We start from the raw sequence: 26033 nt of genomic DNA on the forward strand, positions 1-26033 counted from the left end.
TGCATTTATTAAAACTTAAGCACGTTTCAACACTTTTGACACAAGGCTTCAATAGGCAGGTGCTGTGTCTGGTTCCCATGAGGGTTTGCAGCCCCACTTGGGTCAAGTGGACATTCTGGGCTGTGCCTGGGGGTGGGACAGAGGGACTGGGCAGGAACTGGAGTGACTGGGTGTTGGTTGAGCCTCAGTGGGGCTCAGCTGCATTTGAGATTTCAGGGTTTGTGTGTGCTCATGAGCCAGGAGACAAACTGCAATGTACTCTGACTCAGCTGGAGAGAAATAACCAACAAAACAACAGGGTAATGACAGAGCACTTGAGCAGGTAAAATGTTACTTCTGTTTGTTAGTAAAAGTGTTTTTCACCAAGTAAACTGGAACTTTAATTACAGATCCATCTGTGACTTAACACTTCGGGGCCATTCCTACAAGCAGTAAAGTTGCAAAAAAGAGTGATCAAAATATTACAGACTGAGCCTTCAGAGGTTTCACAGTGTTGTAGGTATGGCTCACTCATAGCAAGGCAAACTCCTGGGATTGGAGCCCAGGATTTGATGAGGCTCTTCTGTAAATGAATTTCCAGGTAGGGTTTGACTCCCATTAATCAGCTACATCTCTGTGGCTGCTTTTCCCAGTCAGCACAACAGGATGAACATTACCTTGGCTGCAGTTCCAGCCCAGATACACAGGGCAGGAATAGGAGAGAACTGGAGTGTTACTTGTGCTGTGTTAGTTGATCTTTATTGAAGTTGTTAGGGAGGAGGCATGGAAGGTAAGGGTTTGAAGGAGGTGGTCCTGTATTTAAGCTGTGGTACTCTGTTTTTCATTAGAGTACACAAAGGCTTCTAAACTTCATGGTTGGATTTTATTATAAAACGCTGTGCAGACATTTCCAAATACAGAGAATTAAGACACCTTACAGGAATGATTTAGACACTTGTGCTCTTTGCACAAGGGCCCCTGAGACATCTGAAGGGGTTGCAGAAGGCACTGGAAGCAGCTCATCCTTTCTGCTTGCTTTCAGCTTCAAGCTGTGCCTGTTCTGCCCTGGAACTTCCCCAGGCAGTCACACAGGGTCTCTTTTCCTCGAGTCATATTCAGTTGTCCCTTGAGAAATCTGCCATAGTTCCAGCTGAGGCAGTTTTCAGCCATTCAGCTTCCCAGCACATGAAAAGATGGATGCATGTCCTGAAGGAGGATGACTGGGGAAAGGCAGGGGAGGCAGCTGTTTCAAAACACAGGGTTCCTTGGCTAAAAGACACCTGAGCACTGTCACTCCACAAAAACATGGAGTTCACATCTGGGCCAGCAGCAGGAGGAGGGGAAACACGAGAGCTTGGTGAGTGTGTATACAAGTGAGCATCACTCACAGATGGGAGCAGGCACCCACAGAACAGAGGCCTTTAGACAGTGTAACTTCACCTGGCTTGCTTTCACATGGAACAGAGCAATGGAGAAATTCAGCCATAGGAAGAGTGGATGTCATGGCAGTGGTCTGAGAACAGCAGCAAAATGTGACAAATAGCAGAAAGATGAGAAGACAATCCACATGAAGCTCTAACTGAGCAAAAATCATCTGAGAAGTGCAATAGCATCTGAATGGATGGAAAGAGCTGAAGGTGCCCTTCAGGATCACAGCTGAGCTGCAAGCCCAGCAGCAGGGACACGGGACATGAGAGGCAGCAATCCAGAAGCCCATGAAGAATGCTGATCCAGCAAAACACAGAGCAGGGCAGAGCATCAGGAAGAACACAGAAACCTTGCCCTCAGGCTACATAGCTTCAGCAATGGGCAAAGAGAACAGAGGGGTGGGGGATGTGTATTGCTGTCCTTCAGATGAAAGAGGCTAAAGAGCTTTTTCTATGAAGGGAAGATACTGGAAAGTAGGAAAAGAGTGGAAATGAACCATTAAAATAATTTTTAGAGTGCTATGAAGCCAGATATCCTCATCTAATACAAAGGCAGTGCAATTTTAATTATTACAGTAAGATGTTAAAATCAAATACCTTTATGGTATTATTTTCTTTAAAATTATAATAACAAGTGGTTTTAAAATAGCCATTCTTTTTCACAAAGCAGCTGTTCTATCCCTAGTTGGCAGCATGAGACCCAGAACTAGCAGCAGGCAACGTAAACTGACTGAATTTCAAGTCCTGTTGGGTCTGGAAATAGAGAAAGCACTAAACTACAGTAAATGCTGTTTCTAGATGAGCATGCTATTAAAATTAAATTAGACATGAGGTCTCCCCCATCATGGGGATTGCTACATCCCACTCTACTAGGCAGCCTCCACCTGCCCACAGCTTCCCTCTCTTTCAGAAACCTCAGGACACTCCTCTCACAAGGAAAAGCTGAATATCCAAGTGTAAAAAGATAATCTTTCACAATGTAGACAAGGCTAAATGTAGTCATACCATTGCTCAAATACTTCACCATCAGCTTCTCTGATCCTGGAAGGACTGCATTTCGCTGGTAATTCTTCCTGAAGCAAAGTTCTGGTACATTTTTGGAGCAAGTTGCTTTGCTATGCAAAAGGGTTATTTTATTCCTTTTACACCTTCCGACTGTATTGTATAGTAGCAAAAGGATGGAGGGAGATGAGGAGCAAAAACTACACTTAAAGTCCTCGTGCTTCCAGTGCAGTGTGATGCTGCTCCAGGTGAGTGTCCGGGCAGCGATGTCCGACTGACCATCAGTCTCATCAGCAGCTGGTTGGACCAGGTTATTCCAAGTGCTGGGGTGACTCTGCTACCCACTATCCTATAAAGGAAGTATTACACATTTCTGCATGCATGGATGGATTTCATACCTTCTGTTCTAACAAAACTTCACTAGAAGACATAATTTACTGTTTCTCTAATGTATGTTGAAAACTATAGGTCTTTGAAGACAGAGGTGACAGGGTTTACTCACAAAACTTAAGTTCTCCCTGTGGCAAGGAAACAGCTGCAGGAGAAGTGCTTCTATACAGAACAGCTGTTATTCTTTCAACTACAGCCAGGGGGAATACCTACCTCCATCTGGACAGGCCTCTCTTGCAGCAGGAAAACCACACGAGAAAAATGGTTGAACTTTTTATATTTGAAGTGTGTAACTCTTACCTTGGATTCCATTTGCAGGTATATTTAGAAATGTTGGGTAAACAGAACACTGTGTATGCATGACTTTCAAGCCAATGTTTAAAACAGGTTACCGAGGAAAAAGTGAAATTTCACCAGAAAAAGAACTACAAGATAACCAGACAAAAAACAGTAATTGAAAACCTTATCTTTGTTCTGTGTCAGGTTCCAAATCTGAAGGACACAGTGAACTTCTCACAAACACCCATTTATGTAGCACCCAGCTTATGCAGTAAATCAAGGTTATAGTTAGGACTCTAACAACAAATTTGTACATTTGAATCTTGTTAATATCTTTGTGTCAGAAGTTACTATTTTGGTTTTTTTTTCTTAGCTCACTAACACAGCCAGCTGCTTGGGTTTGGTTGCTATATTTTTAAAGCAGACTGAAGGTGCATTCAGTTATATCAGAGACAAGATGCAAAAATACTCTTGTGTAAGCAGGTAAGCAAGCAATTAACTCCAGGGTATTTTTCCTGCTAACTTGTGTTTAGGGATTACAATGTTAATGTATGACATTTCTTTCTCTTCGCAGCATGAGTTAGTGCTGATCTTCAGCAAACCCAGCACTGTTCCTCACATGATCTTGTATCTTACCCTGCAGTGACAGAGTGGCTCAGAGCTGCTGTGTTTGACATTGTCACACTGTGTGGATGGATGACTCACCTAAAACTGCACTGAGCAGCTTCTGACTCGCTCACTGCATCCGTCACCTGAAGCACAAAAACAAGGTTTGCAGCTGACCTGGGGTTCTGGGTTCATATTTAGCAAAGCAGGAGGGCAGGGAAGGGAACCAAGGCAAGAAAACCCAAGTTATCAGAGCATATATTAAGCCAAGTTAGAAGAAACTTATTCTTTCAAGGCAAACTAAAACGGATTTGGGAATTACAAGCAAATTACAGTGTTAAAACTAATTAGCAAGCTACAGCTTACATTAATCAAGCTACTTCTAGATGTTTTGTTAAAAAAAGCCCCAAACCACAAACTCCCCACACTCACAAAACTGTTCCAGTGCTGTAGCTGGAGATAAAAAGTACAAAAGCCCAGATCTCCCAAAAGTGCCCTGTTCTCAATGATTTCACTACCTTTGAAGTTTCTCAGTGGTCTGTCTGCACATTGACTTACCCCTTCCCAAGGCCATATTTGGAGTGTGAATGTTTCACCTCTGGCATTCAGATGCTCCTTAAATTTGTGAGTGAACTAAGAGCAGCATCTTGCCTTGTTTTCTCAATACTCTTTGTGACCAGTATCATTGTGGCCTTGTTTTAGTCCAGCTCAAGTCAGTGCATGCACTTTAGTGCTTCAGTAATCTCAGCATTTACACAAAAATGCTAAGTTCCACAGAAATGCAGCAAAGTCCCTGGTGCTTCACTGTCTCCTGGAATATAATTGTGCCTGCAGGGCTCCCAGAGCAATCCTGCTGGCAATGGCATTTGAAGCCAGTGATAAGAAATAACTCTGTTATTTTGCTTTGATGCTCTGTGCAGTTGCTATACATACCTATTTCTGTTACCTTTAGTAGACAACTTTTGAGAACATTAACAGCCTATAAAAGCTTTGAGTAATTAACATTTACTGAAGTGCATCAGTTTAAGGAGGTACTTCAGTTTCCATCAGGCAGCTGCCAGTGGTAAATACACCACCATGAAATCTGCATTTACACAGATTGCTCCATCACCCTCCAGCCATTTATTAAAGAAGCAATTTGATATCATACCTGATTAATGCACATGATGGGAGTCCTGAACCTAGTGCTCAAGCTGTGAAGCTGTGCCCCAAAGGTCTGCAGGTAGCGAGCCTTGAGCGCGGCCTCGGCGGGGCCGAACTCGCAGCGGAACAGGGCGGCCATGGAGTCGATGACCACGAGGCGCACCATGCCCCGAGCCAGCAGCAGGGACAGCCTCCTCGAGATGCACTGCTGGAAGGTGTCCTGCCACACACAGAGTGACAGTGACACAGGGCAAAGAACCCTGCTGGGACAGCAGGAGACTCAGCTACAGCAATCACTGCAGCACGAGCTCAGGGGGTTTTGAACCGTGAAGGCAGCTGGTGGGTCTCTAAGTCTCACCAGCAACCACATCTGGCAGTTTTACTGAGAAGAAAACTGAAGAGACAGAACTGTAACCTGCATTTACCTGCAGCTCTGACTTTACTGATACGTCAAAACCTGAAGGGTGTAGTACTACACTCCTTAAACTGTTCCTGTTTTCATAAAGTAATATAATGTTCAAGGGTTGGAATGGACCTTAAAAATCATCCAGTCCCAACCCCCTTGCCATGGGCAGGGACACCTCCCACCAGACCAGTTTGCTCAGAGCCACATCCAGCCTGGCATAAACACTGCCAGGGATGGGGCATCCACATGTTCTCTAAGCAACCTGTTCCAGTATCTCAGCACCCTCACAGTAAAGAATTTCTTCCTAATATCTAAATTTCCCCTCTCAATTTGTACCCTTGCTCTATCTACATTTCCTGACACAGAGTCCCTCTCCCACTTCCCTGGAACACCTTCAGACACTGGGAGGCTCCTATGAGGTTCCCATACAAGCTCTTCTTCTCCAGGCTGAACAGCCCCAACTTTCTCAGCCTGCCTGAGGAAGGAGTGGTTCTCACTGGACACAATACTATCATTAAGTGTTCCAAACCAGTTATAGACTGTGCTGCTCTTCCACTAATGACCCCTTAACAGTAAAATACTGCCTCAAATCCATATTGATAAAGAATCTTAAAAACATTTTTTGTACTACTACTTACCAGGTCTGCTGCCTGCTCAACAAAAATACTGTTTCCAAATCTGATCTTCTGTATGATTTCAGCTGGAACATCTGCACGCAGCTTGTGCTGTTGATCTATGAGCTGCTGCAAACGTTTGCTTGGGAACACATCTTCTGTACAAATGTAGACAGCTCCTGCAGCCCAGGAAACCACAGGACTCTTAGACACAGTTTTCTTATCAGCACACAAACTACATCAGATATTCTGCACTCAAAAGCCACAAATATGGACCTGGAAATTAGTGTTGGGTTTGTTGGGTTTTTTTCGCAACCATGTTGAATCAGTGATGAACAAAAACCCCACTCCTGTGACTTTCCTGCAGTTGCCTGGTCCTTCCTTCAGCATCAGCTGGGATAACTGGATTTTTCTACTCTCCACTGGGTGACACTCACTGTGCACAGCTGTGGAGCACCTGATCACCTGCCCTTGGGGATTAGAAGTATCACAGTTTATCCAACCCACAAGCAGAGTGACACTGCATAGTCTGCCTGGTTCAGTCAGAAATCCAAAACACAGCACCATGAATTTCATGCTAAAACACCTGTGCTAACTTGTGTTAAGACAACAGTTCCTAAGTAAAACATTCTGGCCTTCTCAGCTACCATTCCTATTTAAGCTGACTGCCTTTTGCACAATGTTGCCTTAATGCTGAAAGACAGGGATTTCTCTACCATGAATTCACAGAGAAATCATCTGCTTTCTAAAAACCAGACCTGCCTTGAGCAGGATGTCAGTTGTCCTCCCCTTGGTTTACTTAAAAAGATGGAATGTCAATTTATTCAGATTTTATAGTCACTGGGGTTCTTCAAGATGCAGATTTGCATTTCTAGATAGACTGATGCTCCATTGATTAAATAATTGTATTTTGATCTAGAGTAATTGCAGCATTCAGGACACTGAAAACAGTCACAGGTCCAACAAAAACCAAACAGAAATCAGCAATTTCATCAAATTTGTTATTCAGGCCAAGAAATGTGTTATGCTGGTTGTTGACAAAAAAAATACCACCAAAAAATCAACCAAACAGAAATAAAACCCACTAAAACCCCTCAACTTCAAAAAGAACAAATTTTGATTCCTATGATCATAATCTGTCATGCTCCAAAACAGTTTGTTAAGAATGAGTAGCAAATATTATTTTCTAATTCAGAATTCTAATATGGATATTAATTTGTCCCATTATATTCATGTATTACTTATTAATATGGGCATATAAAATAAATTCAGCCAACACACAACTGAACACAACTGACATTCCTAGAACAGCAGAAAGATATCCTGGAGGCAAAGGAGGCCTTTGTTTACTTCCAGGATTTCTTTGCTGCTAACTTTCTTGCACTGAGGCATACAAACAAGACTAGTACTAAATTTAATGAAGTAACTGTTTAAATAAATGTATTTCAACATCACCAATTATGAGAAGGGAAGTTTCTAAGCAGCAAAAAAAACCAATGCACCTTAATTTTAAAACAGTAGCAAAATCTTCCACTGGTACAGCAGAGTTCTGAAGGAGCTTTTAAGCACTGCTATTCTCTTCAAGTTTCCTAAAGGATAAAACTCCTCACATTTAACCTAAGCTTTAATTGTTGTATTTCTCATGGGAAGCTCAACACAAGAGTGCCAATAGGGTGTTGGGCATCTGCTTCTGCATCCCTGTTCCTTGATTTCAACACAAACAGAGAGAAGTGCAGGAGCATGGATAAAAATGTATTTGCATCCAAACTACATGCAGCAGCTAGCAGCAGGACAAAGGAACAGAAAATATAATTGCTTCTGCTCTGATTAATCATGTAATGTAAGCCACGGGCTACTCACAGCCCTTTAAGCAAATTAACAAATTTGCTACAAATTAAGATCATTTGTACAGTCCATTTTTCCACATGGGTGGATACAGTTCAAGAAATTAGTAAGTTTCCCCTCAGTATATTCCTCCACATGGAAAATGAATCCATTTTTACAGTTCAGCACTTACCAGACTCTAATCCACCATACTTGTAAGGATACTGCACACACAGGCACAGCTGTAAACTAATCTGAGTCTTCCCAGCAGAACTTTCCCCAGCAAGCTCCGTGATTCCCACTAAAGGAATGCCACCTTTCAACAAACTGTCTAGCACTGGACATCCCAGGCTCAGCTTCTGGTGCTGGGAGGTGAAATGATCTTTATCTTGGTAGAGCTGAAGTGCTGCAGGGTTTGGGAGTGTTTTTTAATGATTTAGAAGAAAAAAGAAGAAAGGTAGTTTCATTTATTATTTTTCCACCAAAGTTCATAAATACAAGGTTTGTACCTACAATGGATGCTTTTTTTGTTGATGGACAATTTCCCTAATTCAGCCTGGTCTTCCCCCACCTCTCTCTCCCCATCAGAGCTACTGCCGAATGTCTGTACAAATATTGACAATTTACTGAGTTCTTTCCTCCTCTCAAACACTTTTTTTTCTTTCTCTGCATCTAAGGAAAGTTACACTCTGAGAGGATTTTGACAGCAAAGGTTCAAGCACAGCAATTATGGAAATAGAAAGCTATAGCAAGTATAAAACAGCACAGCAGGCATCTGGTCAAAGCCTGAAGACACATGCAATCACAAAAAAATAGATTTTAAGTACAGAGTTGTCATTAAGAATTTGTAGGAGGAGCTATTAGGTCCTGCTTGTTTTGGAATGAGGTGCTTATGACAAATCAGTTTATGAAGCTTTTAATATACGATATAAGTTTTTCAGCTGATCTTAATCCAAAAGGAGAATAGTGAGAGAGAGGAAGAGAGTGTGAAAGAAAAAGGAAATATTTCGTTCCTGCATTTAAGTGTTTCAGACTGGAGGAACATTTTGTCCTGTTTCAAGCAGGCTCAATCCTGAAAAATGGCACCCATTCACTTCCATTCACCCCCAGGGGAGGTGTCCTTAGGATAGTGAAATAATTCACTACAGCATAATTAAAACACTTCCATTCTCATTCCAAACCCACAATACTGTGTCACTGAGGAGCCAGAACACTATTTTCTCCCAGTGACAGATAATTTGAGTTTTAGATGGAAGATGTTTTATGCCCTGACTGCATTACCTGTGAGCATGCTGTTCCTTCTCAGGGCATGAGAGACTGTTTTCAGCAGACACTGGATGTCTGCACTGGAAAGCTTCATCAATCTCTGCAAGTCTGCTCCAGAGAGGTTTAAAATCTCTTTCACTGATTTTATGTCAGCTGAAATAAGAGGAATTTTCATAAATACTTTTGGCTGTCTTACACAGCAAAGTTTTCCCAATTTCTAATTCTCATATACTTGAGGTTTCTCTATGCTGCATTCTTGTGGGCAGGCAACACTCACTTTGAATGTACCAACACAAGGCGTAAAATTATTTGGAAAATTATTATTGAAGCATGGGCAAAACCCAACACCTTTAATGACTCAAAAAAATTATTTATGAAATACTTAATTACAGTTCTAAAATGTTAGTGTCCTTCTGCCTGCTTATACCCACAAACACACAATTATGTCAAGGATGTCACTGTGGTGACAGATCTGTTAGTGAGACACTGGCAAATTAAATTACCTTTTTTCAGGGCAGCAATTGTTTTAGGGTTCAAGTCAAACTGGTCCCAATCCATCTCCTGACACAGGACAGCAATGAGCAGCACATCCCGTAATTATCTGTGATTAAAGTGGCTTTTATCACAGACACAGACAAGAAAAATAGAAATAAATCAGTGTCAAATGTTTCCAGGACTTTTTTTTTTTTTCTTCTATTTTAACAATATATTTATCAGTTATCTTAGAGAAGTAACAGTTGTTCTGGGATTATTATTTTATTATGAGAAATATTGACACAATTATTATTTATATATTGATATTATTTTACTATGGGAAGAGTGTGGCCAGCAGGCTGAGGGAGGAGATCCTCCCCCTCTACTCAGCCCTAAGTGAGGCCACATCTGGAGTGCTGTGTTCAGTTCTGGGCTCCCCAGTACAAGCAAGACAAGAAGCTACTGGAAAGGGCCCAGCAGAGGCCACAAAGGTGATGAGGGGTCTGGAGCATCTCTCTGATGAGAAGAGTCTGGAGAAAAGACAGAGAGGAGATCCCATCAATGCACATCAAGACCTCAAAGGTGGGTGCCAAGAGAGTGGTGCCAAACTCTTCAGTTTCACCTCGAGGTGAAGAACTCTCATACCCAGGGGGCAGAGCACTGGCACAGCTGCCCAGGAAGGCCATGGAGCCTCCCTCTCTGGGGACATTCCAGACCCCCCTGGACTCACTCCTGTGTCACCTGCTCCAGGTGACCCTGCCTTGCTGGGCTGGATGATCTCCAGAGCTCCCTTCCAACCCTCACTATTCTGTATCCCAGCCCTTTGGCACAAGTCTTGTCTGATGGCTGTTTACATTTATCCTATTAAAGAATTCAACCAATAATCCCAAGTCAAGAGCTACTGGCAGTGTTAATTGCCTGTAATTCTGCACAGTGCTTTTGCTCTGGACTGCGGCTCACAAGCAAGTTGGACAGTCAATTTATTTCTACCCCTCAGGCTTTACACGGGGCCTTCATTTTCAAATAGAAAAAAAGTCACACACAAGCAACTTGGGATGACCCAAGATTATTCATGCATTGGACAGTCAAACACAGATTCATTAGCTAAAAGCAAATTTAATATTAAATAATTAAAATCTGTTTCTTGTAATGACATCAAACAGCTCGTTTAATAGTTTGGTCCAAAACACAAAGTTTAGCACCATGGCTGCCTAGAAGAGTACTGTGAGGTTTTTAGCATTATTCTGATAAACCTCATGAAGGATCGCAGCAGACACCAGGACTTATATGAGAATACATGACTTTATGAACAATCCCTTGTTCAGCATAGGGGGGAGACTGTGATGGGTGCTAATAATAGAATAAATCTAAGAGAGGCAGGTGACTTTTAAGTAATTAATCAATTTAAAGCAACATCCTGAGAAGGTTTAGAAGCCGAAACTTACTATAATCAACCATGATAACGACGAGCCTGGACTGAAGGGCTCCAAACCATGGCGCACTCTCCGCTCACAGGAAGCCGCTCCACGGATGAGGCACAGGGGAGAGCGAAACACCGGGAGCGGGTCACGGTGCAGCCAGGGGCGTCCCACGGGCCCGAGGAGCGAGGGGCGGACGCACGGACGGACACAGGGACACGCGGACACATGGGCGGGCGGACACACGGACACGCAGACCCACGGGCGGACACACGGGCGGCCGGAGCGCGGCGCCGCCACAGGGCCCTCACCCCGTCACGAATCGCCCGCCGCCGCCGCAGCCAATCAGCGCGCAGCTTGCCCGCGGCAGGCCAATCAGAGCTCCCCTCAGAGACGGCCCGGCGGAACAGCCAATGGCAGCGCGCCCTCGTTCCCCTCCCGCTGGGCCGGCCGGAGGCGGCGGGGCCGGGCTGGGTCACAGGTCCGGGCGGGCGCTGCGGCAGCGGCAGCGGGCTCTGCGGAGCCGCCCCTCTGTGGAGCCGCCCCTCGTGGCAGCGGGGCCCGCGGCTCGGAGTGGCGCTTCCTGGAACTCGGGGTCGCGGCTGTGGCGCCCGCGCCCTTCGCTTCCGGGGTGCGGGGCGCGAAGGAGGCGGGAATAGCGCCCCAGGGGACACGGGATTGGCTGGCAGCCCTCCCGCGGGTGGGCGGGGCTGGCAGATCGCTTCTTCTCATTGGCTGTGTGCCGTGCCCGTCGCGCAGCGCCGCGCGGCCATTGGGCGGCGGCCGTGGCCGTGGCGCGGCGGCGGCGGCGCGCGGGGGAAGATGTCGGGCGGCGACGCGAAGAAGCTGGTGCGCTCCCCCAGCGGGCTGCGCATGGTGCCCGAGCACCGCGCCGCCCGCAGCCCCTTCGGCCTGGACGAGCCGCCCTGGGTGCCCGACAAGGAGGTACCGCCGCGGGCAGCGCCGCCGCGCTTCCCTTCCCTCTTCCTCTCCTCCTTCCCTTTCCCTTCGCTTTTTAATTTCACTTAGATAATGGGTTAAAGGACTCAAGCATGGGGCTGCCGCTCGTTCTTCAGGGATGTGCGGCCCCGTGGCGAAAATCTGCGAGAGATTTGGTGTTTCGAAGTGTAGCGAGCTGTGCGGCATTGCTTTAAATGCTTATAAAGGTGGTTCTGGATGCCGTGTGGGTTCAAAATTAATTGCATAAATTATTAAAGCAATAAGGCTGAGTTAGAATAGCCCTTCTCGCTTCTGGTGCGAATGTTCGTAGTGTTAAACAATCAGTGAACAGCTCAGTCTATTTCAGCCAACTTTGCTTTTAAATACTTTACGAGTAAACAAATGTGATGGTGATATTTTTAATTTCATATAATGAGAGTTATTTGTTGCCAGTCGCTGCAGCCAGATGCACATACAACATAGAATCCATTGTTTGTTTATTTATTTATTGCCAGCGTTCTGTGGTGTGGACACACGCCAGTGCATTTAAATGTGACCGGAATTAAGATTTATTTTACATGAGCCAGTGTGAGTTTAAGCCGGGACTCCTCCAGCAAAGCCGTGCTTTGGCAGATACGGACGCGCTCGGTCTGTTTTGAATGGGAACACTGAGTCCTCCCTTGGGTAGGGATGAAGAAGAAAATTTTTTTCCTCTTCCTGGTATCTCTTGAGGCAGAAAGTTCTGAGAAAACAAAAAAAAAATCTGGAGGCTCGCTCTGCCAGCACAGTTTGTGCAGCTCAGGCCAGCCTCTGCTGATATAAAGGGTGGGACTCGCAAGTCACTTGATATCTTGCCCAAAACAGCGTTTTTTTGGAAAGTGAGTATTCAGCTCGTTCTGCACAAGTGATCTGCTGCAGTACCCTGTGGGAATTTTCTCAGGTCAGACTCTTCCATACAGAGAAACCTCCTGGCCCTCAGCAGCACAGCAGCTGTCTCTGCCTTACCGGTGGTGGGCAGGTGAATTTTCCGTGTCCTTTGCAGGGCTCTGGGGTCTGGCTGTGTCGCTGGTTCTGAGCTTACAGCAAAGGCTGGGCGCTTCTTGGGCGGAGGTTTTCCTTTGTGCTGCTGCTGCTGCCTGCGGGGGTTGCTCCATCGCCTGCACTCGCCTGGAATTCCCGACACCGTCTTCATCAGGGGATATCGTTTGTGTAGCAGTTAAATTTAATTTAATTTTGTCCCTGACCTTCGGAAGTGCCTGTCAGTAGTCTGTGATTATAGCAGACCAGTCTCATTAAGGAACACAAAGTACCTCTAACTATGTACAACCATCGTAATTGAACTAAAGATTGTTTGGGGGTTGTGGTAGAATTTATTTAAAGTAGCTAGATGTATTTAGAGAATTGAGTCTGTATATTTTAGCTAAATCAGTCTGATGTGTGTTGTTAGTTTGAAGTTTGTATTACAGTTCTATTGTAGGTATTCATTCTCCTTAAAATTCAACTTTTCCCCTGTAGTCTGCTGGTCTATAGGCTGAGGGTGTTGAATTGTGACTGAATGTGCTCAGTGATATATTGAGAGGAAATGTGATAGAGGTAAATATTTTAAATGCATTTGTTAATGCAAGATTAAGAATATGAATTGTTATTTGCATTTGTGGCTAGTTATTTTACTAGATTTCTGGAAGTGCATTAGAGTTCTGACACTCCTTTGGTTAAGAATTGCCAAAAATGTTGCAAACTTTTTCCTTTAATAAAGTACATATGTGTTACACAGGGAAGCTTATAAATCCCATGGTTTTGTTAAGAACAATTAAGTTTGAAGAGACAGGGTTATCTAGGCAATGAATTAGTTGAGAATGCTTGCTCTTATTACCATGTCAGACATAATTAAAAATGAGGTGTCTATGTCCAAGACAAGACCTTGAGTGGTATTAGCAAATGCTGATCTGGCGTTTCAAATCCATTGGCTTTTGCTGTGCAGCAGTAACAATCACAAATCCAGTAGCTTTATTTTTCTTATGCAAGAGGAATCAACTGACTTATTTTTTTAAAATTAAGGCGACCTAAGAATTATTGCAGTTGGTTTTGTGTAGCTTATAAAGCATTGAAATATAATTCTATTTATCATTTTTATGTTGTAAGATTATACAGTCATTATACAGTAAGATTATACAGAAATACCAGTTACTGTGAGGAATTTGAAATGCAAGGCTGAAGCAGGACTACTGAAAGTTTTACTTTTGGTAATCTTATTTGTAATACAGGTAATGGAAGTCTGTCCCGAGCATCATTAAACTCGAGACAGAGCTTAAAATGTTGGTCTCTGTATGTGCTTTGTCAGACTCAGAATTTCTTTGTTAATCACCAGCAGAGCTTAACTGATGATATTTCTGTTAAGGAAATCTTGGACTAGAAATTGAGTAGTGTGTGTCAGTTTGCCTGCAGAGGTGGCCAAACCTCGTGGTATCCAGCTGTGTCCCAGATGTTTCCGTGTGTGCTGCAGAGGTGGTGGCAGGGCTCCCTGGGCTCCTCCGTGGCTGCAGCAGGGAGCTGAGCTTTCCTGGGCTGGCTCTGCTCTTGGCTCAGGCTCTTGGAGGAGCACTGGTTGTGTGGCAGAGCTGCCCTTGGGCTCCTGACAAAATCCAGGCTCAGGCAGTGCCAGAGAGGCTGTGAGCTGTGTGCCCTGTGTTTGCATCCTGCCCTTTCCCCCTCTGGCCCCAGCTGCTTTGCCAGGTGTGCTCCAGGTGGGGTTTCCTGAATGTTCTTGTTTGCAAAGGTTTGCTGTGTTAAGGAGTGTTGGGATTGCTTTTGGGTTTATCTCTTCAAAAGAGCAGAGCAGTTGTTGATTGCTGTGAAGTTATTTATTGTAAAGGCACATCAGTCTCAAAGGACAAAGAGTCCCAAGTGTTCAAGTCCATGCTAAAAGCTTTGGGTATGGAGTCCCAAGTATCAGTAAAGTCCAGATTGGAAGTACAACCAGCTCCTAGTGCAAGGCCCTGAGAGGGCCGAAGCTGCAGCTGCAGCTCCTCTCTCCTTCCAGGTGATGATGATGCTGGCGAGAAGAAAGGAGAGAGAAGAGTCTCTCCCCAGTGCACTGATTCTTATTTACAAATTACCCAATGAGCTAAAAACATGAATCTGAAGCATTTCTTCTAAAGCTATTAGAATTCTGGTTCTAGAACGTAGAAGTTTACGTATAATTTGTGCATATATCTGCTCTGTCTGAAGAATGTAAGCAAAATTCTTACTATATTTTTATTATGTCTAGAACTATGTTTTTGACCTCTCACTGAAGCTTGTTTTCCACACTAGATTCTAAGGCTTTTACTTTTTAGGGCACTTAAAACATATTCTTACTTAAACTGACTTACTTAAAACTTAAGCTTACACCTCTATTTCATGTCTATGTGGCTTAATATATTTAATTTCTCTGAAGGTTTTTAATTTAATTCTTGCATTCTGTTAGAGTCCCTCAGAGGGGCCTCTGTTTTCACACTCCAACGAAGGAGCTCAGCCAGGTGTTCCCATGTATCACTTCTTAAATCACTGTGTTATTATTTATGCAAATAAAGCATGTGAAGTATAACTATAGATTCCTGTCCATCCATGGGATTCTCACCTCTGGTTGGATCCATTGAATTATGGAAATAAGTTATCACACTTGAGCAAACACATGAGAAGCTTGCAGTGAAGCAGCTCTCAGTATTTTAAATTAATGCCAAGATCCAACAGCTGTTGGATGTTCTTCCATTTTCCTCTTGCTAGATGAAGTAATCTGATACTGGTATTGGTGGCTGCACATGAAATGAATGTACTTGTGACATGGATTCTTATTTAATTCCTTGCTTCACATCTTTTTGTTGAAGACATGAGAAGTAACTTGGACATTGTGCTTCCTTCTCTTCCTTAATGTGATAAAACCCCTCCAAGCAATAAAGCTTAATTCAGTACTAGTCACTCTCTAATTATGTCAGTGTATGGATGAATAGGAAGAATTCATCTTTCAAGATGTTCTCAATAAATATCTTGTCCCAGGCAAAGTAGAAGTTGACAAATGGTTCAGTTGGTTCTGGTTACTTAAAGCAGAAATACCTCAAAGGAGCAACATCTTGAGCTTGTTTGTGTCAGGTCATTTTCCTGGGAAAATCCCATTTTGCAATGCCTTGTGCAACTTGACTTGTGATTTATTTAGGACTGCTCTTTGTATATCTTTGTATAATGGGTCTGGATTCAGAAATACTTTTCTATAGTTTGTGTTATGTAAGAGGATGGATAATTTAGTTCCTTACTAAAAACCACTTTTATGTTTAGCATAGCATTCTGTATGCAATCTCTGTAGGACAGTATTTAGAAAAGTTTGTGTTTATCTTTTTTCCCCTCTAGTTTGTGACTTGTGCTTTCTGCATTTTGACAAAAACAAAATAAACAAAAAAAATCAAATCCCAGCTAAAAAAACCTTGCCACCACCAAAACCCAACCAAAAGCTCCCAAATATTTTCGTTAAGAGAGTTAATTCAAACTCAGGTAAATTCAAGGCATACCAAAATTATTGCCAGGTCCAGCTCCCAGGCAAGCGATTAAACTCCACGTCAAAAATTAAAACATCAAGGTAGAGCAGAACATGCTACTAGCTGTAGAGTTCTGCTTGTTACAGAGGTGAAACGTGGTGTATGCTGGCATTGCTTCATGCTGAACTTTATTATCAGTGAGTGTTGAAATCACCTTTTCAGCAGCCATTGTGAAAAGATGTGTTTGGATGCCTCAGTTCGATGTTATTTAAAACAGTCCACGAACACTTCTAGGGCTCTTTCGGTGGGATTTAAAAAGAGCTTGTAGCAAATGGTAACAATTTCAACAGGTAACAAATTCTGCCAGGTGTTTACTTCCACTGCAGTGACTGCCATTACTGTCTAATGTGTTAAAGGTCTGTTTAGACAGCAGAGCCTTTCATGTAAACTATTAACCTTTCCTTGCCAACTATTAAAAAGCCTACACTTCAAAAACACATGAAAAATTTCTGGAGAATTTTTAATTCAGCTGCTGTAATATTTTCTTGGCTGCAGCTGTTGAGCTTGTTACATTGATTGAGTATCTGCTGGAGCAAAAGTCCCTGAATAGAAGCTGTTGTAACCTGAGGGGATTTATAGAAGATAAGGGGTTAAGTATTGAAATGTGTTAATTAAAGGCAAAGGATGATTACTGTGTGCTTAGCAAACAGCACCTGCTCAGCTTAGGGCATGTGTTTGAGAGGATATTCTGCTGTAGTCTGAGATGGTCTGGTTTGAGGAGTTTTGGTTTCTAGAGTTATAAAACTTAGTACAGGATCTAACCATGTTCTCCTGAGTGAGATGTCAGGCATAATTTTGCATTAATATTTGCAAGTAAATATAGCAAAAATTGCCGTATAAGCCTCAGACACTGGGGTTTGATATGGTGGATAAAAATATGTAAAGTTTTGTTGAAAATCCAGTGACCTAAGGACTGGGTATCAGCCCTTTAGTAGTGACTTTCTATACAGAAAATTTTGATTGTCCAGCAGTCATTGATCACTTCTGGTTATTAACACAGTCAAAACTGTCACCCCTTAAACTCTGCTTAGTTGCAAGGGAGAAACTCCTTCAATTTTTTCTGTCATTTTTTTTTAAAGGAGTGTGGGTGTAAGTTTGTTTTAGAAGAGAGATATTTCAGGAAGTGACTTTTGTAGCTGGAATAAACATTAGGTCTTGGTGGCTTGGAAGAAAACCAAGTATCTCTTAGCATGTTTCAAAAATGTGTGAGTATTGAGAGCATTAAATTGCATAAACAATGATTTGGCGAGTCAGCAGAGCATCATAGTAGAGTAAAGTGAGGACAACTTACAGAAAAACAGTTGACTCTGGAATACAGGACTGTCTGGATAGCCAGGCATTATCAAGAATGGTAAGGAATTCTAAGATGTAGTTTTGCCTGCTGGCAGGATGCTCTATTCATTAGAGGGAAGTTGGCAGCTTTTTTTTTTTTTTTTTGTCTTGCAAATGGGGATGACATTATTTTGCTACATCAATATTAAATGAAAGCTGTCTATGGTGAAAAGATAAAGGATGAAATTTTATTTTTATGGGACATAATATAAAGCTCATTCTTTGTATATGATGGTAGATTAAAGATTAAAAGAAATTGTAGGCTAATCTTGATTTGTCCTGTTTTCTAGTGCCCAAGATGTATGCAGTGTGATACAAAATTTGACTTCATAACTAGAAAGGTAAGTTAAATCAATGAAAAATGAAGAGTAAGTGTTGCGAAATACTACAATGGACATCTCTTGAAAAGTAAACTAGAATTTGTCTTGAGTTTGGAAGAGAGAAATTCCAATTACAGTAGAAAGTGTAAACTACATAATTAGGCTCACTGGATGAAGATAAAACACTAACATTATATTATGTTTATTAATGGTAAGAGCTCACTGTGTAATGCAGAGTATGACATGGAGAATTCTGCAAAGCACCCTCCCAAAAAAGGCCAGCAGTGGTTTTAGGAGGGAACATCATTCCTTTGTGTAATTACATTGACACTTTGTTAGCACAGGCATACAAAAATGAAGAAAGATGTGAGTGTGACTTGTAGTGCAGTGACATAGTTCATGTTTTTTAATTTAATTATTCGGAGGGAGAGGGAAGGAGAAATTTTAAACCAGACACACTTAGATGTTATACCAGATGACAAGCTGTTGTGTTTCCCTTGTGTTAGCTGTGGGAAGCAATTGGAGGTAGCCCTGGAAAATAGATACTCCAGGGAATTTTGCAGAACCTTTGGAAAGAAAGCCTAGCACTGACCAAAAGTGCAGTGCTATCAGTTCCTTGTATCAAACTTTCAGGTTTGCTTTGAGCCACAGATCAGTTCCTGCTTGCCTGGGAGTACTTGTTCTGTCATGAGAACTTGCATCAGGAAGATCTGCTGGCAGTGTCACACCCCAGCAGTGATCTGGAGCACAGGCCACTGGTTGCAGATTTAGGGGCAGTGAAACACACTGCAATACTTGTTCTGGTTTCACAACCTCACTGGATTTGTGCTGTGTTGTCTGATACTTCTGATAAAGGGAATAGCTTTAGGTTCTAAGTATGAAGGTTCTTATTTTTTTTCCTTGGGAGAAATTTTAAAGGAGAAGAATGGTGTTTTCAGTTGAAGAAGAATACAAGCTTCAGTTGAAATTCTCCAAGATCTTTTCTCAGAAATGAGAAGGGACCTGGAATCCACTCTTCTCATGGGGTTTTATTGACAGGAAGGTGAAGGGTTTACTGGACACCAGAGAAGCCCTTTCCTGACTTTTCTGCTTCAGAAACATCTTTACAGAGTGCCAGCAAAGGCTTAGAGTGCTGCTGTTCATATTATACTCAGTCATTTGTGTCCAACCTTCAGAGATTCCTGTCTGCCACTGTAGCAGTTAATTTCTTCTGCCCCTCCCTCAACTTGCACATTTCACACTTTAGAAACTGTTGTAGTGACCTTATTTAATAGTTTCCTACCAGTTTCCTTTGTAAACTAATAAAGGAAATGTTCTCTCGTGCTTAGCATCACTGCCGAAGGTGTGGGAGGTGTTTCTGTGACAAGTGCTGCAGTAAAAAAGTGCCTCTGCCTCGCATGTGCTTCGTGGACCCCGTGCGCCAGTGCGCCGAGTGTGCCCTGGTCTCGCAGAAGGAGACCGAGTTCTACGATAAACAGCTCAAAGTGCTCATGAATGGTAAGCACCCAGTGCTCAGATGTGCTGCTTCTGTCTCCTTTGTGTTGATTCAAATTCCAGTGAGCAGCAAGAGCAGTGCCTCTTGTCCAACAAGCTGCGGGTTTGTCTAGTCTTCCCAACGCCTCTTGTTTTTCAGTTGATAATTTTGTGTTGCTGGTTTATTTAGAGAGAGGTTCACACTTCTTAGTCAATGTTTACAACTCTCAGTTTGTATTTCTTGGTCTTTATGAAGAGTGATTTAATTAAAGACAAATTTTTAATACCTGTGAGAATAGATGTGTGTACAGTTGGCATTTTTCTTGAAATAATGCATCCTTTAACCACATTCCTGTTGCATTAAATAAGGATGGAAAATACTTTGGGGAATATTTTAATATTTTCAAACAAGATACATTGCTTGTTTCAAGCTTCATCTGAGAGCTTTGATCTTGTCCATGGCCTACAGCTGTGGTTGATGCCAGATCATCATGAGTACTCAATATTCCATAGGTTTAAACCTTCATGCAATACAGTAATTCATGTTCCAATTACATTAAGAAAGCTGAAACTTCAGTTTTTAAAATATCCTGTGATCCTTCAGTGCCTTTTGATGATCTCTCAGCATGATGCTAGTGTGCATAATGGGTAAGCTGAGCCCCACATGTGATGGGTGTGGATGTTCCTGGGGAGATCCTGGGTTCAGAAGGGAGTGTATTCATCCTGAAGCACATAAATCATTCTGCACTCTGCTTTGCCAAGAGGGTGTAGATGAGTTTTTAAATCACATCTTTTAAACTGAAGACTTTTTTAAGGCTTGTCCTGTTTGCATTCATGTTCTGAAGTTGTTCCTGACTTGCTGCAGAGCCACAGATCGTGGTCAGAGATGGTGATGGGGCTGTAATGTCCTTGTGCTGTCCCTCTCCAGCCTTGGTGCTGCTGTCTCTGTCTCCCTTCAGCAGCACGGGGTCTGTGCTGGGGCTCAGTGAGCCTGGGTGAGCTGGGAAGTACTGAGGTGAAACTCTGGGGCTGCGTGGTTCAGGTTGTGGAGATGGATTGCAGATCATTTGGCAGGGCTGGATGTTATTTCCTTCATTTCCCAGGCCAGCAGTATTGGGATTAGGTAATACAGGGAGCATGAGGCATGGAGGAAGTAAAGGGGTCGGGTGTGTAGGGCTGCCTGGAGTTCTGAGTCACTTCTCTCATGGAGCAACAGTGACTTTTCCCATGCCAAAGCAGTTTTGAGGGGGAAGAAACACATCATAAAGACTGAAGTTCGTTGACCTCACAACAAGACTGAGCCAGTCTTCCGTAATGAAAAAGAGATGTCCTCACAGTATCTTAAGCATAGAAATGAAGGTCACATCCTGCTATTAAATTTTCTAGTATACAAACAATCATTTTTGTTACTGTGACCACAGAGGATCTTTAGTTGCCTGTCTTTGCCACCTCCAAATCTCTTCTCATTTTATTCCTCTTGGATATCATCTGCATTTCTACACATGGGAGAAATTGCAAAGCATGTGTGATAGGTCCTGTAAATCAGAACATGATAATTAAGATCAGCTTTTTATACTTGAGTGTTTTGCTGCTGTTAATCAGTTTAACATTTCAGTTATTCTCTTATTTCACTCAATTCAGTGTATTAGTAAATAAAAGTTGGCTATTCTTTCTGATACTTGAATGTTGTTTCCTGAATTCTGTATTAGAATACTAAAATATTTCTTTCCAGGTGCTACATTCTTTGTAACTCTGGGAACATCTGATAAATCTGAGCTCATGGTTTGTCGGCTTTCCAATAACCAGAGGTGAGAAAGATTCATAGAAATTGCACTTGTGAACTATAGCATTGTTGTACTTACAGCTCTATTATTACATAGTAACCTAAAAAAATATAAGATGATGCCCTGAGGATACTGGAGAGAGTAATCAGACTGAAAGGATAGATCCTACAATACTGGAATCTTTGAATTTACTAACAGTGTGGATCAAAATGTCTTGGAAGGGTGGAATTTCAATGAAGGGTAATATTTTCTGGTTGATTTCTATCTGTCCTCACTCCAAAGAACACATAAACAGCATCACTGAGAGATTGCTTTATTTTTTTCCTTTGATTTGGACTTAATATTGTAGAAAAAAAAAATTGAAAAAAACCTTTTTCTCCTATTATGTAGATACCTGGTTTTGGATGGAGACAGCCATTATGAAATTGAAATTATACAGATTTCAACTGTTCAGATACTTACAGAGGGATTTACTCCTGGAGGTAAATTTTTCTTTTAATATAAATAAACTATTAAGAAAAAATGTGAAGCTGCAGTAATTGAGCTAGACAGTGCATTCAGTGTGTAATTGTCTTAGTTACAACTGCTCTCAGAATAGAGCACAGTCTGAGACCCTGTCCCATGTGGCTGCTGGGATTTTGGGGGGAACACCTAAAGATTGAGAAGTTCCCCTACAGCCTTGATGTGGGAGAGCCTCTCGATAAACCTGAGCAAGGGTGGTTGTCATCTGTCCTCTGGGGTATATACAAATGTTTACTGATTTAAGAGTTCATAGCAGGGAGCTGTTAATTTTTGGTAGCTTCCATTTCAGAATCCAGCTGGGATTTTGCCTTGACTGGTACAAGCATTGTTAACAGAATGAAATGGGGGAGGGAGAGTAAATAATTAAACTATGCTTTCTTAATTTCATTCAAGATGAAGGGGAGGCCAAATGAAACTGGTAATATCTATATTGGAGTGCAGCAACTTACTGCCCCATCTCTTACCAGATTTTAGAGTATTTCAGGATGTACCTGAATGTGATTTGACTGAAATGAGAACAAACAAGGTCAGGAATTTCAATAATTGTTCTTTATCAACACTTCTGTCACTGCTGGGTTTTTCTAACTGCACAGCCCATCTGTGCATTATTCAGCCAGTACAGCATGTTAACTTGAATAAACTTACCTTGGTATTCAAATCAACCAGGTGTATTGCTGAGTCACTTAATGCTTCTGTAATTCCTTGTTCACTACTCTTCTGACTGCTTTATCTCTTTTCTGCCTGCCTTCCTTCCTTTTTGATGGTAGAAAAAGATATTCACACTTACACCAGCCTTCTGGAGAGCCAGCCTGTTACTGAAGGTATCTGCAGTGCCTTTCAGCATGACTCACCCAAGCATGTCATGACCCCCTCACCTCTTTCTTCTCTGCAGTGCTGATTATTTGCTTGATCCATAATTGCTGTTCAACTTGAGTTATGTTCAAGTCTGACATGTATCTGTTCCTTCCCATATATTTGTTTAATAAGCCAAGAGTGAATGTTTTGTAACACTCTGGAGAACTATGGCACTCCAGGCCTTCTTTAGACCAAAGTGCTGTTGTCCATGCTGGGACAAGGGAAGATGAGAATTGGTATCTGCAGTAGTCTAGAGTGTTACAGATCACCTGCTTCAGCAGGTTGTTGAATTTGGCATAGTAGAAATGAATATACTCCCTGTGTGCTGTCTGGAAAGGCTTTGCACTGAAACTGTTAATGGCTTGCTTTTACACAACTTTAAAAGAAGGGCCTCTTTGTTATGCAAGGTGTGTTTTGTCTTAGTAATGCCAGACATGGGCAAACTGGTCAAGGCTGTAGGTGTGTGATTTCCACTGGTCTATCTTTCAGTAGACCCTTAATCCATTATTCTGACCAGTAGGTGCAGAGAAGCAATTGATGAAGTTGAATTTCCATTTATACTCGGAGAGTAGAAAATAGTTCTTTTACAAACCCTGCTGTGGGCTTCTGATTGGATTAGTTGCATTAACAGCACCAACTAGATTGAGTTTGGCTTAGATTGTGATTTGTTTTGGCTCCTCAGATATTGCAGTTATAGCCTTCAGGGGGTCTCTCATGCAGATGCTTGTTTTTAAAAGAGCTTTGTAAAAGTGCTGTTCCTAGGGGTTAGTTTATGTTTCACTGCTGCAGGAAGTAATGACAGTAACATGTCATTCTAAAAGTCCTTGTTTAATGTCTGTATTTTTGCTTTGATTTATCCTCATCTCTGCAGCCTCAGTCAGAGAGATACAAACAGCTCGCTTACTGCACTGTTGTCAGAGCAGCATCTTTGATAGCAATTTCCTTCAGGAAGTAAATGATGTTGCCAGCTGTTCTCTAGCCTCATGTAAGCATCACTCCCAACATTTGCCACATTTGGGAGTCTGCTGCCTGCTGTGCCAGACTGTATCCAGCAGGACCCTGCTTTGCCATCAGTCTAATTGGACCCTAAGCCCACTCACTGCAGGTTGTTGTATGACACTCTGGTATCAATGTCTTGACATGGTGATGACAGTAAATCATGAGGGTGTTCCAGGTGTGTGGCTTTACCTGATGGCTGATGCATGTTCTGCCCTGGTGCTTGGCAGAGAGAGTGAAACAATACGAGGCTGCAGGTTCCACTGCCTGGCACTACGAGCTGTGGTCACGAGCTCCAGGGATCCAGCAGCTGCTTGTGCTCTGTACTGAGCAGTGAGCATGTTTCTCCAAACATGCTCACGAGCTGGAAAATGTTGTGTTACTTAGTTGGTAAAACCTGCTGCTGTTCTGGATGTTATTTCTCTTCTCAGGTGGCAACACTCGTGCTGTAGGAATGATCCTGCAGTACAAGGTACCAGGGTCGGAGGAGGTGATGCAGATGAAGTTTACTGCCGGTGAAGACTTCAGCTGTAACAAGAAGCTGTCAGCAGCCTGGCTGGCAGCTATGCATAAGGTAAGCAAAGCAGCCAAAACTTAGACAAGGCTGAAGAGAATCTTTGCACAGAGTCTTTAGCAGCACCACAGAGAGTGTTCAGCCTTAGGAGTATTTCTATTATTTTTTTATTAAGGACTTCAGGACCTTGTTGCTTAGAAAACAAGCTATGGCTGGGTGTAATGAATATGATTTTAGAGATTCAGAGACCTGAAGAATTTATGCACTCTGAAGGGTTTCCCAGGATCTCATGTATGTCATTAGATGAAAAGAACTGAGAATTTGGCTTTAAACTTCCTTGGATTTTGTTACTGGCTGAAGAATGTGCACTATGAAATACTCTTTTGAACCTAAGTTCAGCTAATTGTTTCTACTGCTTCATGAAGGTTCATATAAGTTGTTGATTTTTGGAAATGAAAGACTTTAATCTTTTGGTGCTAGGCTCTTTATGAGTAATGAAACTGAAGGTTCATATTTCCTAAGTCAGCATTATGGTAGAAAAAAAACCCAACATCACTCCAATCAGTCATCTGATCAATTGCTGATCAGAACTGTAACTTCCTAATGTGTATGTGTTGTGGCTCTTTGCTGCTTTATTGCCATTTTAGAACTCCCCATGTACCTGTACCCCAGCTATTACTTCCTGTCACCATGAAAGTGCATTCAGCACTTCCTGAATGCTAGTACAACCCTCAGATGGAGGAAAATAGAAGAAGACTTTAAAGCCCTGGATTTAAAGGAGGTTTTTGGAAGGGTAGGAAGCAGATAAAGTGGCTGCAAGTGAAACTTCAGTTAACTCTGCCATTTTCCCTTTCTGCTAGGCAACAAAACTTCTCTATGAGTCTCGGGACCAGTGAGAACTGCAGATGTGGCCTCCTGAGGGCACACACAGACACCAGCCTCCACAGACCTGTCTCTCACTTTTTATGCTGATTTGACAGCTGGCAATATTTGCTGTTCTTGACTTTCTCTCATTCCAGTGTGGTTCATTATGTAAGAACTGGCAAATTCAATGTGAGTATTTTTTTGAACCATGAGTATTCACGGTAGTGTGCAATATGTATACAGTTAATGCTTTAAACAGCCTCACCTTTTAAGACTTTGTATATTTTGTTAAGCCTTTACTGGCACTTAATATGAAAGTGACCTGCACTACAGCTAATGTACAGCACAACTTTTATAGTAACCATTATATATACTGTTTGCTACAGGAAGCAAACAAATGTGTATGTCTCTTCTGCAGAGAATAGCTTTTGGGTATAGATCTCAGGTTTTTCCCTCTATCCAAATGTTTAAAATCAATGTAAAAAAATAAATCTGCTTTAGATATGATTTTATAGAAATCACATGGATTTTTTTAAACATTTAAATATTTCACCAAATACCACCAAATTTGACTTACATGAACTTGACCTTGAAACTTCTGTAATAAGCTTCCAGAATAATTTTTAGTTTTGTATTTTCTTTTTTGGTAACTAGCTTTTGTTATTCTAACTGTAATGCTATCTGAAATTGTATACAATTTAATGTACAAACATGAATAAATTAATTCACTTATTTAAAAAAAAAGAGGTGCTATTTAATTTTGTAATATACAACTTCTTTAGTAACAGCCACCATCGTCTGTGAAAATTTTCACTTTTACTAAAGAAAACACTAATTTTAGTTCTAAGTTAATTTGTCCCAGTTGGAATACTGGGATACTAGTGCATAAGCACATTTTCAGTGAAGCTGGTAAAACAAGGAGGAAAGGTGGGTTGACAGCTGTAACCTTGGGAAGCTACAAATTAGTGTTTTTGTGCAGACTGACCAAAGCCACATCTGCTGTCAAGACCTCTATAAAGAGAATAGAGAAATGCAGCC

General features: G+C 42.1%; 2 protein-coding genes across 6 annotated transcripts; one reads left to right on the forward strand and one right to left on the reverse strand.

Moving 5' to 3' along the window:
- Positions 1 to 8: 8 nt before the first annotated feature.
- On the reverse strand, positions 9 to 10945 carry XRCC3 (X-ray repair cross complementing 3). Of its 3 annotated transcripts, none has more exons than XM_056493064.1 (8): positions 10856 to 10945; positions 9440 to 9552; positions 8952 to 9089; positions 7864 to 8076; positions 5871 to 6025; positions 4834 to 5046; positions 3783 to 3829; positions 9 to 2757 (listed from the first exon to the last, which is right to left on the reverse strand). In XM_056493064.1, the coding sequence occupies exons 2-8, from the start codon at positions 9492 to 9494 to the stop codon at positions 2535 to 2537; spliced, it is 1044 nt and encodes a 347-aa protein (XP_056349039.1). In that variant the 5' UTR covers positions 9495 to 9552; positions 10856 to 10945; the 3' UTR covers positions 9 to 2534. The 3 variants fall into 3 exon arrangements, with proteins under 3 accessions (XP_056349039.1, XP_056349040.1, XP_056349041.1); XM_056493065.1 differs by having other exon boundaries at positions 9440 to 9537; positions 10856 to 10943; XM_056493066.1 differs by lacking the exon at positions 9440 to 9552 and having other exon boundaries at positions 10856 to 10942.
- ZFYVE21 (zinc finger FYVE-type containing 21) lies at positions 10904 to 25739 on the forward strand. 3 transcript variants are annotated; one of them, XM_056493063.1, is made up of 8 exons: positions 10904 to 11773; positions 17958 to 18008; positions 19316 to 19484; positions 21193 to 21268; positions 21635 to 21726; positions 22534 to 22587; positions 24049 to 24191; positions 24992 to 25739. In XM_056493063.1, exons 1-8 carry the CDS (start codon positions 10904 to 10906, stop codon positions 25025 to 25027), a joined length of 1491 nt encoding a protein of 496 aa, XP_056349038.1. In that variant the 3' UTR covers positions 25028 to 25739. The 3 variants fall into 3 exon arrangements, with proteins under 3 accessions (XP_056349038.1, XP_056349036.1, XP_056349037.1); XM_056493061.1 differs by lacking the exon at positions 22534 to 22587; XM_056493062.1 differs by lacking the exons at positions 22534 to 22587; positions 24992 to 25739 and adding an exon at positions 22234 to 22292 and having other exon boundaries at positions 24049 to 24151.
- Positions 25740 to 26033: the final 294 nt, after the last annotated feature.

The sequence above is a fragment of the Oenanthe melanoleuca genome, chromosome 5 (assembly GCF_029582105.1).
Source record: "Oenanthe melanoleuca isolate GR-GAL-2019-014 chromosome 5, OMel1.0, whole genome shotgun sequence".
NCBI lineage: Eukaryota > Metazoa > Chordata > Aves > Passeriformes > Muscicapidae > Oenanthe > Oenanthe melanoleuca.